The following is a 12,992-nucleotide window of genomic DNA, read 5'->3' on the forward strand; positions in this document are numbered from 1 at the left end:
TAAACTAAAAAACAAATTTCAGGATAGAATTTTTTAAGGAAAAAGTAGGAAAGAATAAGGCATTGATTACGTTATTTCATTGAGACATGATTAGTTTTAAAAATGGTAGGATACTCCATATTCGGGTTATAGTTAGAAAACATTGGATGTTACTAATGTACATAATTAAAGCTCAGTAGATTTCAAGAAATTATCATAGTTACATTTTAAATGAAAGACAACAGATAACAAAATTAATTTTATTGTATTATACTGTATATTAGTATTAGTTAGAGTGGACTTTCCACTTGCTTTTTGTATTTTCTACTCAGTAAAATTGCTTGCATGATAATGTGACAGCATAAACGAATAGTAAATGGAGAAGTTAATTAAGTGCAAATATATCATGATCCTACTCCATTGAATTACAGTTTGCATATTTAGAAATGCGCACGCATAAGGGATCTTGACGAAACAGCTTATGATATTGTGTTCTATGTATTTAATTTGTGGTTTTCATTCTTTTATCATTTGACACTAGACGTCAGTTCCGAAGAGCTCTAAGTTGAGTTGTGATACGTATGAATCCAAATGTCTGATACGAAATTAATCAACTAGCTACAACATACATAAGTGACGATATATTAGCAATTGCATAGGAATCAGGGACTATAATAGGCGTTAAATTTATCTTTTCCTCCTCTAATCACACTTCCAGGTAGTTGCCAAAAAGTTATTTGTATGCAAATTATTAAACTGTTATAAATTGGACTTGGGTCCAAGCTCAGCATGGGCACTACACCACTAGTTCATTTGATAAACAGGAGATAATTTGACTTGAAGCTCCTCTTATCCAATTTCCTGCTTCTCATATGTCTAGCCTGAACTTACATATGTAACCTAAATTTACCTCGGTAAAAATTAGCTCTACAAAATTCAGCCATCAAAAAATGGCAAAATACTCACTGAGCCGAGATCAATGCTCAGCTAGCAACACTAACCTTGAATATATACTATATAAAAGTTCAATTATTTTTACTGATTGCTGAACTATCTTCACCTAAGATTCTGCATAGCACTGCGACTTCTTGTGATAAAAGAAGCACCAATGCCAGAAAACGTACGCCCAAACACACTATAACCAGAGTTCTCATTGCTCCTCTGTTCTGAGGTGAAAACAGCACTGGAAATCTGAGGACTGCTTTCACTTGACACTTTGACTACATCTGATATACCTCCAAGCTCCTAAAGAGAGGAAAACAAAAAGGGTCCAATTTCAGATCTGTGTAGATGGCTAAAAAGTTAGGGCTTAATAGAATCTCATGACTACCTTCAGGCCTGAGGCAGATATAGCACTATGCAAAGAACGCTGCAAAAGTTTAAACGAGGATTAGTTCTTTTTATCAGCAGAAGATGATAAAGAGCTTCATGTATAGGACACAAACACCTTCAATAATCTTTTTCTTGAAAAAAATTAACACATCCAACAATTTATAGCTAGGATATTCTCCAGCTCCAATAAACTATTTGGAAGACCCTACCTTCTGAAGCATTCTGATCGTTAAGACCAAGGTTGAAGTACTTCTACAAAGTACTTAACACTCTGGGAAGGGCCAGTGTCGGTATAATGTTTTATCAAGTCCAAGCTAAGTTAGACTTTTGCTTGTAAACTGCTTCTATAAAGCTAATGTGAGTAAAAATGGGGCAGAAACTGGTCTTCACTATTAATGGCTGCAAAATTAACCAATTAACAAACCTTCGGAGCTACACTAGAAGCAGATGGAGATGGTCGTTCGACCGACGAACTTGGAGACGAAGACCCAGCCTGCAGAAAAGTTGAAGCAAAATGCAGGTTATTACCAGACAATGCATAGCTGACAAGACTGGCATGCAAAGAAAACTTAAAAGTCTTAAGACAAAAAGCAAAGAAGTCACTCTTTAATGTAAATTTTCCAGGACTCCGAATCAATTAATACAAAGTCAGCACTAGAGTCAGCCTTTCCCCATATGACTGAAGATGCTCGACAAGCCAAAACCAACGTGGTCTTGCAACAGAAATAAGTAGATCATTCAGCTTTTCCAACCCACCAAGAGCAGGATAAATTAAAAAGACACAAACAAGAGATGGAAGAACGAATCAGGTCTGCAGCACGATAAGCCCTTTATTTAATTTATTGATGACGGAAGATAAGCCATTTAAAACTATAAACCAAAGAAACTATTGACTCAGGCAATGTTAAAATATTTTCACAATTTACCCGTGTTGAGGGAGTTACTGATGGTAATTCCAGTGCAGGTATAGATGAGCTAGATGGGGATGCCTACACATTGAAGACAACATAGTTAGGAGAAAAGCATAGGGAAAAGAAGAAATCAAACACCAAGAGGAGTTGTACCTCAATCTGGTCCTTGGCTCTACCAATTTCATAGCTCCTCACAAAAGTAACCAACTTTTCCACTCCATAGTTTGTTTCATTCTACACAGATCATAATACTACCATGACTATTACGCGGACAAACTTTTAAGCTAAGCCAAAATATGAAATTAGCAAGCCAATTCAAATACCTGTCTCCCTTCAATCCTACTAATTTTTGTCCCCTGTTCATACAAGAAAAGGCAGTTTTCAATTCCACAAGACAAATCAAATCTAGCTAACAAGGCAAAATAACAAGAAAAAAAGTTCATATGGAAATGCTGATGCGTAGAAAATATCTCACCAGTGATCTGACAACTTGGTGAACAGATTGGACATCCTCACTAAATTTGCTCACTTCTCCTCGAATTTCGGAAACCTATACATTTAATAATGCTGCATCAAATATCAGAAATCTCAAACCTTCAAATTAACAAAATGTACAAGCCATTATTGGCCTCACCTCATCTCTCGTAGCAGCAGTATTATCCACACACTCATCTATTTTAGAATCGACGCGGTCAATTCGTGAAGCTAAATGACGCTTTGTGGCCTGGCAAGATAAAGGAACACAATAAAGTTAATGACACTAAACACAACAACAAAACATGAGAAAAAACAAACATCACAGCAGGCAGGCAAGCAATGGTTAAAATCTTAAACCAAATATCTCCTGTAGACTGAATAACTGCCCTACCTACCAAGGGGTAGAACAGTAAACAGGACCTACTGCATAACAACAGATGCATTGCAGCAAACCTTGGGCATCTCTTATTTTATAGCCACATGCAGAATGACCTGAACCATGCAGTTCATTTTTCTTTTTCTATTTTTTTGGTGTCTTGGTCATGAGTTACGTTAGTGTCCCTTTTTTTTCTTTTTTTGATAACCGTGGTATCCGGGCCAGCTTACGCACACCGGAATAATTTCCACGGGATACCTGCTTACTCCCACCAGCAACAGGTACCAGGTAGAGATGGCAATGGGGCGGGGCGGTAAAGAACCACAAGTTCAAAACTGAAAAAGTAAATATTTTCAGGTTATAATAATATTAGCAATAGCTGAAACGTTGTAATTTTGCAAAAAGTTAAAACCCGCACCGCACACAGAGAATTTTAAAAAAATTATTTTGACCCGCCCCGCACCCGCATATGTCTAAACCCGCACCGTCCCGCATATGCTAAAACCCGCACCGTCCCATTGCCATCCCAAGTACCAGGTAACTCTGTCCACCAAGATTTGGGCAGATGGGAAGAAATCACCTAGTGTTTTGTTTCCGCTAGGATTAGCACCTGAGACCTCATGGTTCTCAATCCACTTCATTGACAACTAGGCCACACCCTTGGGTGCAACTTATGACTTAGTACAGAGTGCCTTAAAGAAACAAAGCACAGTAAATCACCTGTAGAAAATTCTTTAATGGTGTGGCTCATGTAGTCATGCATGCTTAACATAGCATTCATAACACCTAGAGCTACAGATACATGATTTATATTCAGTGGTACTCGTAACTTCCCTAATGCCATATGTCAATGAGCACGCATACAGTAGGAATCTAGACAATACAAAGGAAATCGGCAGTCATGCCAATAATCACCAATTTGAGAACACAAAAAAAACTCTTTTTACAACACCAATAAAATGAGGATTCATGAACGTCATATTCCTAGCATAAATGAGTATTTTGTTAGTAGGGAGGCAACTGTCCTAGCTTGATGATTAGTTTTCGTCAATAAGAGGCGTAACAACGATACAAACAGAGAGAAGTGCAACCTCAGTCATGAACTTCAAGATGCATGGAAACAGGCCACCATCATAAGCAGTTTGAGTTTTTATTTTAAATACAAAATAAGGTAATAACCCTTGGAAGATATCCAATGACATTGGACATATACCAAGCATACAGAATTCACTTCACAGAATCGTACATGGCGATTACACAATGGATTTACTGTCCAACTCAGTCTGAGTTTCACATGTTTATATGTATTTATAAGAAGAGTAAATCAGGAATCAAGAACTTACAGAAATAGATGTATATACACTCTCGAGCTGTTTGGACACATTAGCACATGCATCAGATAAGCTCTGCCTGGTTGCAAACATTAATTCAGGAAGCTTCCAACCCTACAAGCATGCATTTCAATTCTAAGGTGGAGTTGTTAAAGAAGACGGGAAGAGAATATTCGAGCCTATGGCATCCGAAATAGCAGGCAATAATTTACTATTAGGCTCCCTCTCATTTACCAAAAAATAATTACAAGGTTCATGTTTGACTAAAAGCATATACCTAAGATTGGCTATGACGATTGCCTTTTACCTCAACAATTTGTTTGGAAGCCTCATATTAGGAAATAAACTCTTAACAGTAAGGGAACACTTCGTACTCAATCACCCCATTCCTTGAGATAAGGATGGTGCAGTAAATCATCAAATGGAGGACAGTTACTTGAACCATGAATTAGAAACATAATTTTTGCATCGAATGGGGATAGTTACTTTAAACATGAATTGTATCTTTGTTTCCCTCGTGCCATTGCTTGTATTTTCCTTCAAAAAAAGACATTAATTTTGCATCAACATTATTTATGAAATACAATTTTGCAGAAAGAAATAAAGGTGTTACCTTCCACCAAATATAACCATACCCCATGACCACAACAACAATGATTATAGTGTATCTGCTAGAACCTGCATAGAATTTTAAAAACCAAGTTAAATGCGTGAAATAATTCGCAAAATGTCATTGGTCACTGCAATAAATAATGCTGTAAATGAAGCAGGCTGAAAGATCGTTACAGGTTAGGAGATTTTAATTTGCAAGGCATGTACAACACTGACAGTGAGACCACAATTTGTCTCAGTAGATCAAGAAATGACAGTAGAGATGTCCTAAGACACTCCTGGCATAAAAGGCCAGTTGTTTCCACCTGAAGGTGTAAGGTGGAAGGATATTTAATTGCTTCCATATACAACTAACAATCTGTAGTAACAGAAACCTGATCCACTTGATGTCACAATTGTAACAGATCTATTTGAAGCCAAGAGTTGTAGCTCCTGCCGTAAGCTATTAACCTGTAAAGAAAATCATTCCCCGTAAATAAAACTTTGATGAATTCAGCGCAGTAGGTATGCTGATATATGAAATCAATTAAACCACTTTCTGCTTAAAGAGCAAAAATTTGACAGCTTATAGAAAAGGATTGATTATAAAACGCAAGGCACACATAATTACTTGTTATTCTCATCAATGTTTTTTTTCTTTTGGGCTGCACAAGCATCATGTTGAACCATATAGAAAGATGTTATACAGGAGAATGAAATCAACAAAAGGCTGTTTTAGCGAAAATAAGATATATGATCTTCTCTAAGTACCACTGTTAATATTATGAACCACCAATCCTGAACCCCAAAGTTCTGCATATACAAACTTTGAGTAGTTACTATAAGTCAAGCTCCAATATTAATCAAGCTTTAACTAGATTTGGAGAGTTGAGTGTGACTCGTGTCGATAAAGTAGACGAGCTCAGGATGAGCTCAAACTCGAACTTCAGTCCATGCGGATATTTTCAGGCCCATTGGGAAAATATAAAGTTTTATATAACTTAAGCAAATTTTAGAATTGAATATAGTAAATGAAAATCTTTTCAAGGTGTTGCAGAGAAATGGATTTTGACCATCAAAGATATAACATATATAAGAGATATTTAATAGCTTCTGTTTATACTTTTAGATACTTCAAGTAAAAAAGGTAAGATGGTCTCATGAATGCAAACGAGCTTAACACAAGCTTAGTCCCTTAAATGCGGGCTCAAACTTGAGCACACGCTCATCCAGTATAAGTAAATATCTAAACCAATGTTGAGCTTACTTGAGCCCAAAGATCCTTTATTCACAAAATAGCTCGAGTTAGCAAAAGCCCTCTTAATACAATACTCCCCCAAGCCACCAGCCCATATAGGTGGAGAAAAGAGAGAAAGATAATGGATGCATGTTGGCATTCGAAATATAAAATAAAATAAAAAAATATCAAATCCAACTAAATGGAGCAATGTCTCAAGTTAATTTTTTAGTATCAAGTTCCTTCACAACAGATAAATGTCAAGGCGAAAGATTTCAAAATCCCATAGTTTATTATCAACTCATTCAACATTTCCTTTTCCCAAGGACAATTTTTCACGTCCAAAATATGTTTTGTATTAGATATGCTAACCCTGATCATCAGGAAATCTTTGTTCAGCTCTTCCCTATTGGGTAAAAGATGGCTCCCATTAGCACCACAAATTATCCACCTCCCTTATTTCTCCTTGAGCCCTATACTTTTGTCCTAGAAAAAAGAAAAACTAGACGAAAGCAGATTTTATCTAGGCCAAATAAGCCATATGCCTCAAGCCATTGGGTGTGCTCCTTTTTTATAACTTTAAAACCAAAAACTCTTTTATGCACCCAAGCGTGTTGCCTAGTGGTCAATGAAGAAATGGAGGAGAACCATGAGGTCTTAGGTTCAAACTTCAAAGAAGGCAGGAAAGACAAGGAGATTTCTTCTTATCTGCCCAAACCCTGGTAGGTAAAGTTACACATTACCTATGCTGGTGGGAGGTAGCAGGTACCTGGTGGAATTAGTCGAGGTGCACACAAAATGGCCCCGACACCATCGTCATCCAAAAAAAATAAATTAAAACTCCTACGTAGTAAAATCCCTGCAAAGAAACATCTATTTTTGACACATACAAGTCTATCATTTTAATTTGATACTTGCGCTAGAGAAAAGGGCATGAAGTGCTTCTTTTGTTATAGGAGAGGTAGTGGAATTCAGAGAAATATATAGCTTAAAAATGCTATATTAGCGGCTCTTTGCAAAATAACATTGACCACAATAGTAATACCATTATCTTTGATAGCCATTACACTCCAGCGCAAAATCCAAGAAAAAGACACCAAGACTTGGACAAATAATCGCTTCTCGTCCATAAAGCAATAATTCCTTGGGCTAAGATTAAATTGGAGACAACTTCCCTCATAATAGCCTACATCTGTACCGGCAAAAAACCTTCCACAATGACTAATCTGGCTAGCTACGCTAAAGGTTCCTCGCCGCATTTGTTTGGCAGTTTAAAGAGATACTTCATGAATGCTGATTCATTCCTTTGTCATTACACCATTCATTTGAACTTTTCTGTCCTTCAGTTTGTAACCAAATTTTTCTCTCAGATCTCCTTCAAAGTCTAGTTCCCCGGAATAACCAGCAAAAAGAAAATGCTAAAGCTTTCTGTGCTGATCAAAAGTCATTCTAATCCCTCCTCTCAGGCTCACAATATGAGTCGGACACCTACTAAAGACTTACTGCATATGACATACCCCAGTTTCCAAGATCAATCTCCTATAACCCACACCTTTTACCTATTCCATCAAGAAACTTACCAACTGATATCTACTTGTCAAGGATGATTGAAGAAAAACTTTAGCCTTAACAAAAAATTATAATCTTTTAACTCCAGGATCATCATAATGAACAAACTAAAGGAAAATCACAAATTTCAAAGATGAGAAAAACCATAGGCACCAAATATGAACAAGCAAGAGGCAACAATATAACCTGCTGCATCAAGGAATCATTTTTTGGCTTTGGAGTTGAATTGGTTGAATAATCTTGTCGAATTTGCTTCAACGCAATCTGCAGTCAGAGGACAATGTACTTGCATTAGATCTAGTGCATTTCAAATTGACATGGTAGAGAAACTTAAAAAGCAATGCAACTAGAGCTGTTAAAACTCCAAACTGTGAATAGCAGACCTTAAATGCACCGGAGAAAAAATCAGAGACATTAGGCAATCGTCCTTCCTTAGCAAGTACCGACCCAACAATGCCTGCACGACATACGAGATAAATTATTTGATACCAACGATACACTTGTTTTACCTTATTAATTTTATTGTTTTTGACTTATTAATTTTAGGAAGGGTAGCCTTGTAGAAGTTGCAGCCATGTGACCAGGAGGTCACGAGTTCAAGCCTCGAAAATAGCCTCCGGCAGAAATGCAAGGTAAGGCTGTGTACATGAGAACCAATGTGATCCGACTCTTCCCCAGACTCGCGCTTAGTGGGAACTTAGTGCACCGGGCTGCCCTTTTTATTAACTTATTAATTTTAGTTCCTCCAGATGAAAATTATGCAGAATAAGAGAAAATTGCAATTTTTAAAACGCCATTCATAGTTCTTTCTCCCAATGTGTGAAATCCAAAAGTTTTATAGAATCAACTTCATCTCCTCCAGCTACTCTCCTTCTGCCTTATTGTCAAATCATTACTTTTTTCTCCAAAACCTTCAACTCTTCTACTTTGTTAAGGCATGAAAGAGGCCCAAAAGTAATCAAGGGTTATTGCTCCCCAAGTTCCCCTTTGCATTTTCGGCAAAGAGGTTGTTTCCACATCTCAAACACGACAAACCAACTCTATTTCTGCACCAATAAAGGCGGTAGTACTTCAATTGCCAATTGCCATTCATTCACCTAAGGTTTAGCAAACCACTAAAAAATTGCAACTCAAAACTTTTGATAGCAACAAAACGGTTTGGGATAATAAATAACATAATACGCGCTACACATCCTATTTCACCCAGAGCATAAAGTATTAACTAAAAATCCAGCTAAACTCGCTATAACCAAACAAAAAGGAAAAATTGATACGGGAGGAGTAACGGAGAAACAGAGAGTACGAACCAGCACCAACGAGGATAGTGAGCTTGCCGAGAGGGAGAGCCATGGAGATTTTCGGAATCGATCATGAAAAAGAGGAAACCATTGATTTCTATTTGCAATCTGAGAATTGCAGAGTAAGTCACTGAGCTGCGTTGATTAATTAAAATAGGACGACTTGGAGAACAAGGCAGAGTCGTCTGATCGTTCAACCCTACTTTTGTGAGTGTCGGCTCGGAATCTTATTTTAGGGAAAATATAAGTAAATAAAATAGATAAATATGAAAGAAAATCTGCGGAATTTTGGATTTACGCAAAGGACCCTGTGTTTTAGCATAAAAGAAAGAAGAATATGCTTCTGCGTATTGGTCTGTGTACACTCTACCCTCCCCAGACCTGTATTGTTGTTGTTATTGTATTGGAAAGAGAAAATTACATTAAGAGCCTATTTTAGCCATTGAAAGTAGCCATAAACATTAAGCGGTGAAAAAAACTTTTAGGCTCATTGGTTGCTGGTTAGAGTTAACCAAGTATTAATAATAAAGAGATTAGTTACGTAGGGATTAGTTATGCAGAGTTTTATTATGCATGATTTAATTATGAAGGAATTAGTTATGTAAGGATTAGTAATGCAAAGATTATTAATTTATGGATTGTAATATAGAGATTATTTTTTGTTAAATATTTACTTTTAATTATACTGTCACGACTCGAAATTCCCAACCACGGGACCGTGATAGCGACTAACATTCACTTGCTAGGCAAGCCAACATTAGCTACGAATTTACCAATTTTTAACGCAGTCTATACATAAAACAACTCCATAAATAACTCAGTCTATACTAATCCCAGAAATCTTGAGTCGCAAGTACATAAGCGACTAGAATACTAAAATTAAAATGTGAAACAAAGTACAACTATTCGAAATAAGGTAAACAATAAGCTAAATAAGGAAGGGGACTTCATAGACTGGAATGTTGTGCAGCCCTACCTTAAGTCTCCTGAACAGATATGATCCGAGTAAGCCTCTGCTAGATACCATTGGGGCCAGCACCATAATTTGCACAAGAAGTGCAGAAGTGTAGTATGAGTACAACTGATCCAATGTACTCCATAAATGTCGAGTCTAACCTCGACGAGGTAGTGAAAAGACTAAGGCAAGACCCCTATAATAAACATGTACAGTTATATATATACATAAAAGAATAACAAATAAAGAGTCAAATGAAATAACGGAGGCAGGTATAGGGGTCAATATACTGAAACAATAAATAAGGAACCATGAAATAAACCTCTGTCCAACACATGCAACGAAACTACCAAATCATAATCCACATCACCAAATATCAAGTAAAACAATAAAATCAAATAAACTCTCACGCATCACCTTTCGTTCTTTTACTCTCATCCTCACCAAATCATAATAAATGCAAGTACACGACATCACCCTTCGTGATACTCTCATACTCACATGATCATAATAGAAATACATATGCATGGCATCACCCTTCGTGTTATTGCCTCACCTTCGCTCAATCAATGATAATAATACGCAAATATGGCATGACAACACCATTCATGTTTTTTACTCTTCCTCACCAAGCAACAACAACAACCCAAATATTGAACAATGCGAGAAATAATTTCAACCTCAACAATGGTGCTAGAACAAGCAAACTCAACTTTCGGTATCACAACAATTTCAACATAAGCAATAAACACGAAAACGAATAATTAAAGAATAAACAATCTAGCCAAGGCATGGAAGGAATAATGAATGAAACAATATGGTACAAATAAGACATATTACAACGACATGCTTTCCATAACAATGTATATATACTCGTCGCATTGCATATACGTTGTCCCGCACATAGTTCACGTAGAAAAAAAATCAAATAAGTCCTAATTTCCTCTAGTCAAAATTAACCACGATACTTACCTCTTTCCGCAACCAAATCAATGATCAACCATGGCTCTTCCTTTAGAATAAGCCTTCAAACCAATCGAATCTAGACAAATATAGTTCAAACAATTCAAAACAAGCTTTAGAAACCTCATGCTCTCTTGGTCAAAATTTGAGATTTTGACCAAATTTCGATTACCCATTCACCCCCCATCCTGGTTATGTGATTTATTTCAAAACCCAATTCCTAAATTCTACTCAAAACTCATAATTTCTACCTTTTAAACTATTAATTTTAAGGATAAAAATCAATGGGTAATTATGGAAATACATCAAAACTAGTTAAAAAGCACTAACCAATGATGTTGGGATGAAAATCGCTTCAAAAATCTCTCTAGTCCGAGCCCTAGGTTTCAAAAGTGGTAAAAAATAATAAAATCCCGACTTAGCTCTTTTATTTAACTAGGCCTCAGGTGCTCTTTGCATTCGCAGAGCACCTGTTGTGTTCGTAAAGCACACAGTCCAGTTAAACGCGAAGGCATTTCCCAGCCAAGCCTCCGCGTTCGTGACCAGAAGGTCGTATTCGCGATGAAGAACCCCTCCTGCCATCCCCAGCTATCCCAAAACTACACGTTTGCGTGGGGTCTGCCGCATTCGTGAAGGGTAGTCCCCCCCCCCCAACCTTCGCGTTGGCGGCCTACCTCTCGCGTTTGCATAGTGTATCAGACACAGCCCCAAAATTCCCCTTCGCGATCGGGAAGCACAAATGCCTGTGCAGAAAAACCAGCAATTCAACAAGGACAAAAAAGGTCCAAAATCAATTCGAAACTCACCCGAGGCTCCCTGACTCCAATACGAATATGCACACAAGTGTAATAACATCATGAAAACTCGCTCGTTGCCTCAAATCATCAAACAACATAAAAAATTACGAATCGGTCATCAAAACTTAAGATTTTTCAAAGTAAAACTCATTTTCTCAATTTTCCACATAACGCACCGAAATGCCCTCGGGTCTCCCAGGACCCCAACCAAACATGCATACAAGTCCAAAAATATCATACGAACCTACCAGAATCATCAAAATACCGATCCGGGGTCGTTTAGCATAAACATTGACCGTGGTCAATTCTAGCCTTATTTTAAGTCCAAAATCACTTTTTCTTCAAAATTTTACGTAAAAGCTTTCCTAAAAATGACACGGACCACGTACACAAATCAATAAACATTAAATGAAGCTATGAGAGGTCGCAAAATGTAGAAATTAAGTCTAGTACTCAAAACGACCTATCGGGTCATTACATTCTCCACCTCTAAAAGAAACATTCGTCCTTGAACGAACATAGAAATGTATCTGGACTGGTAAAAAGGTGTGGGTATCTACTCCACACATCGGACTCGGACTCCCACGTAGACTCCTTAATCGGCTGACCTCTCCATTACACTTTCACAAAAGGAAAATTCTTGGATCTTAACTTTCGAACCTGCCGATCTAGAATAGCCATCGGCTCCTCCTCATAGGTCAAGTTCTCATCAAGCGCTACCGTGCTGAAGTCCAAAATATGTGATCTGTCCTCATGGTACTTCCGAAGCATGAAAATATGAAATACCAGATGTACCCCTACTAGGCTAGGAGGCAATGCAAGCCTATAAGCAACCTCCCCAACTCTCTCCAAGATCTCAAACGGGACAATATACCTCGGGCTCAACTTGCCCTTCTTCCCAAACCGCATCACGCCCTTCATAGGTGACACTCGGAGAAGAACCTTCTCACCCGCCATGTAGGCCACATCTCAAACCTTCCGGTTTGCATAACTCCTCTGCCTGGACTAAGCTGTACGAAGTCGCTCATGAATCACCTTAACCTTCTCTAAAGCATCATGGACCAAATTAGTGCCCAACAATCTAGACTCACCGGGCTCAAACCAACCAATCGACGAACAACATTGCCTCCCATATAAGGCCTCGTACGGAGCTATCTAGATGCTCAAGTGATAGCT

The 12,992-nt window shown here is 37.6% G+C and overlaps 1 protein-coding gene across 2 annotated transcripts; it reads right to left on the bottom strand.

The window, feature by feature from the left end:
• Window positions 1–715: 715 nt before the first annotated feature.
• Window positions 716–9,338, bottom strand: LOC107805499 (uncharacterized). Of its 2 annotated transcripts, none has more exons than XM_016629557.2 (14): window positions 9,111–9,338; window positions 8,187–8,260; window positions 7,990–8,067; window positions 5,393–5,468; window positions 5,020–5,084; window positions 4,419–4,520; window positions 2,857–2,946; window positions 2,698–2,772; window positions 2,546–2,578; window positions 2,376–2,456; window positions 2,238–2,300; window positions 1,736–1,804; window positions 1,310–1,348; window positions 716–1,224 (listed from the first exon to the last, which is right to left on the bottom strand). In XM_016629557.2, exons 1-14 carry the CDS (start codon window positions 9,151–9,153, stop codon window positions 1,036–1,038), a joined length of 1,077 nt encoding a protein of 358 aa, XP_016485043.1. In that variant the 5' UTR covers window positions 9,154–9,338; the 3' UTR covers window positions 716–1,035. The 2 variants fall into 2 exon arrangements, with proteins under 2 accessions (XP_016485043.1, XP_075086932.1); XM_075230831.1 differs by having other exon boundaries at window positions 8,187–8,849; window positions 9,111–9,310.
• Between the last annotated feature and the right edge of the window lie 3,654 nt (window positions 9,339–12,992).

The sequence above is a fragment of the Nicotiana tabacum genome, chromosome 15 (genome assembly GCF_000715075.1).
Source record: "Nicotiana tabacum cultivar K326 chromosome 15, ASM71507v2, whole genome shotgun sequence".
NCBI classification, from domain to species: domain Eukaryota; kingdom Viridiplantae; phylum Streptophyta; class Magnoliopsida; order Solanales; family Solanaceae; genus Nicotiana; species Nicotiana tabacum.

Bases quoted from the DNA above. Each gene is read 5' to 3' on its own strand.
- LOC107805499 (XM_016629557.2), bottom strand. From the start codon at position 9,153: ATGGCTCTCCCTCTCGGCAAGCTCACTATCCTCGTTGGTGCTG. The intron at 2,457-2,545 runs GTATTTGAATTG...TGATCTGTGTAG, and splicing joins GTAGGATTGAAGGGAGACAG to AATGAAACAAACTATGGAGT. The intron at 1,349-1,735 runs GTTTGTTAATTG...AAACTTTTGCAG, and splicing joins CTTCTAGTGTAGCTCCGAAG to CGTTCTTTGCATAGTGCTAT.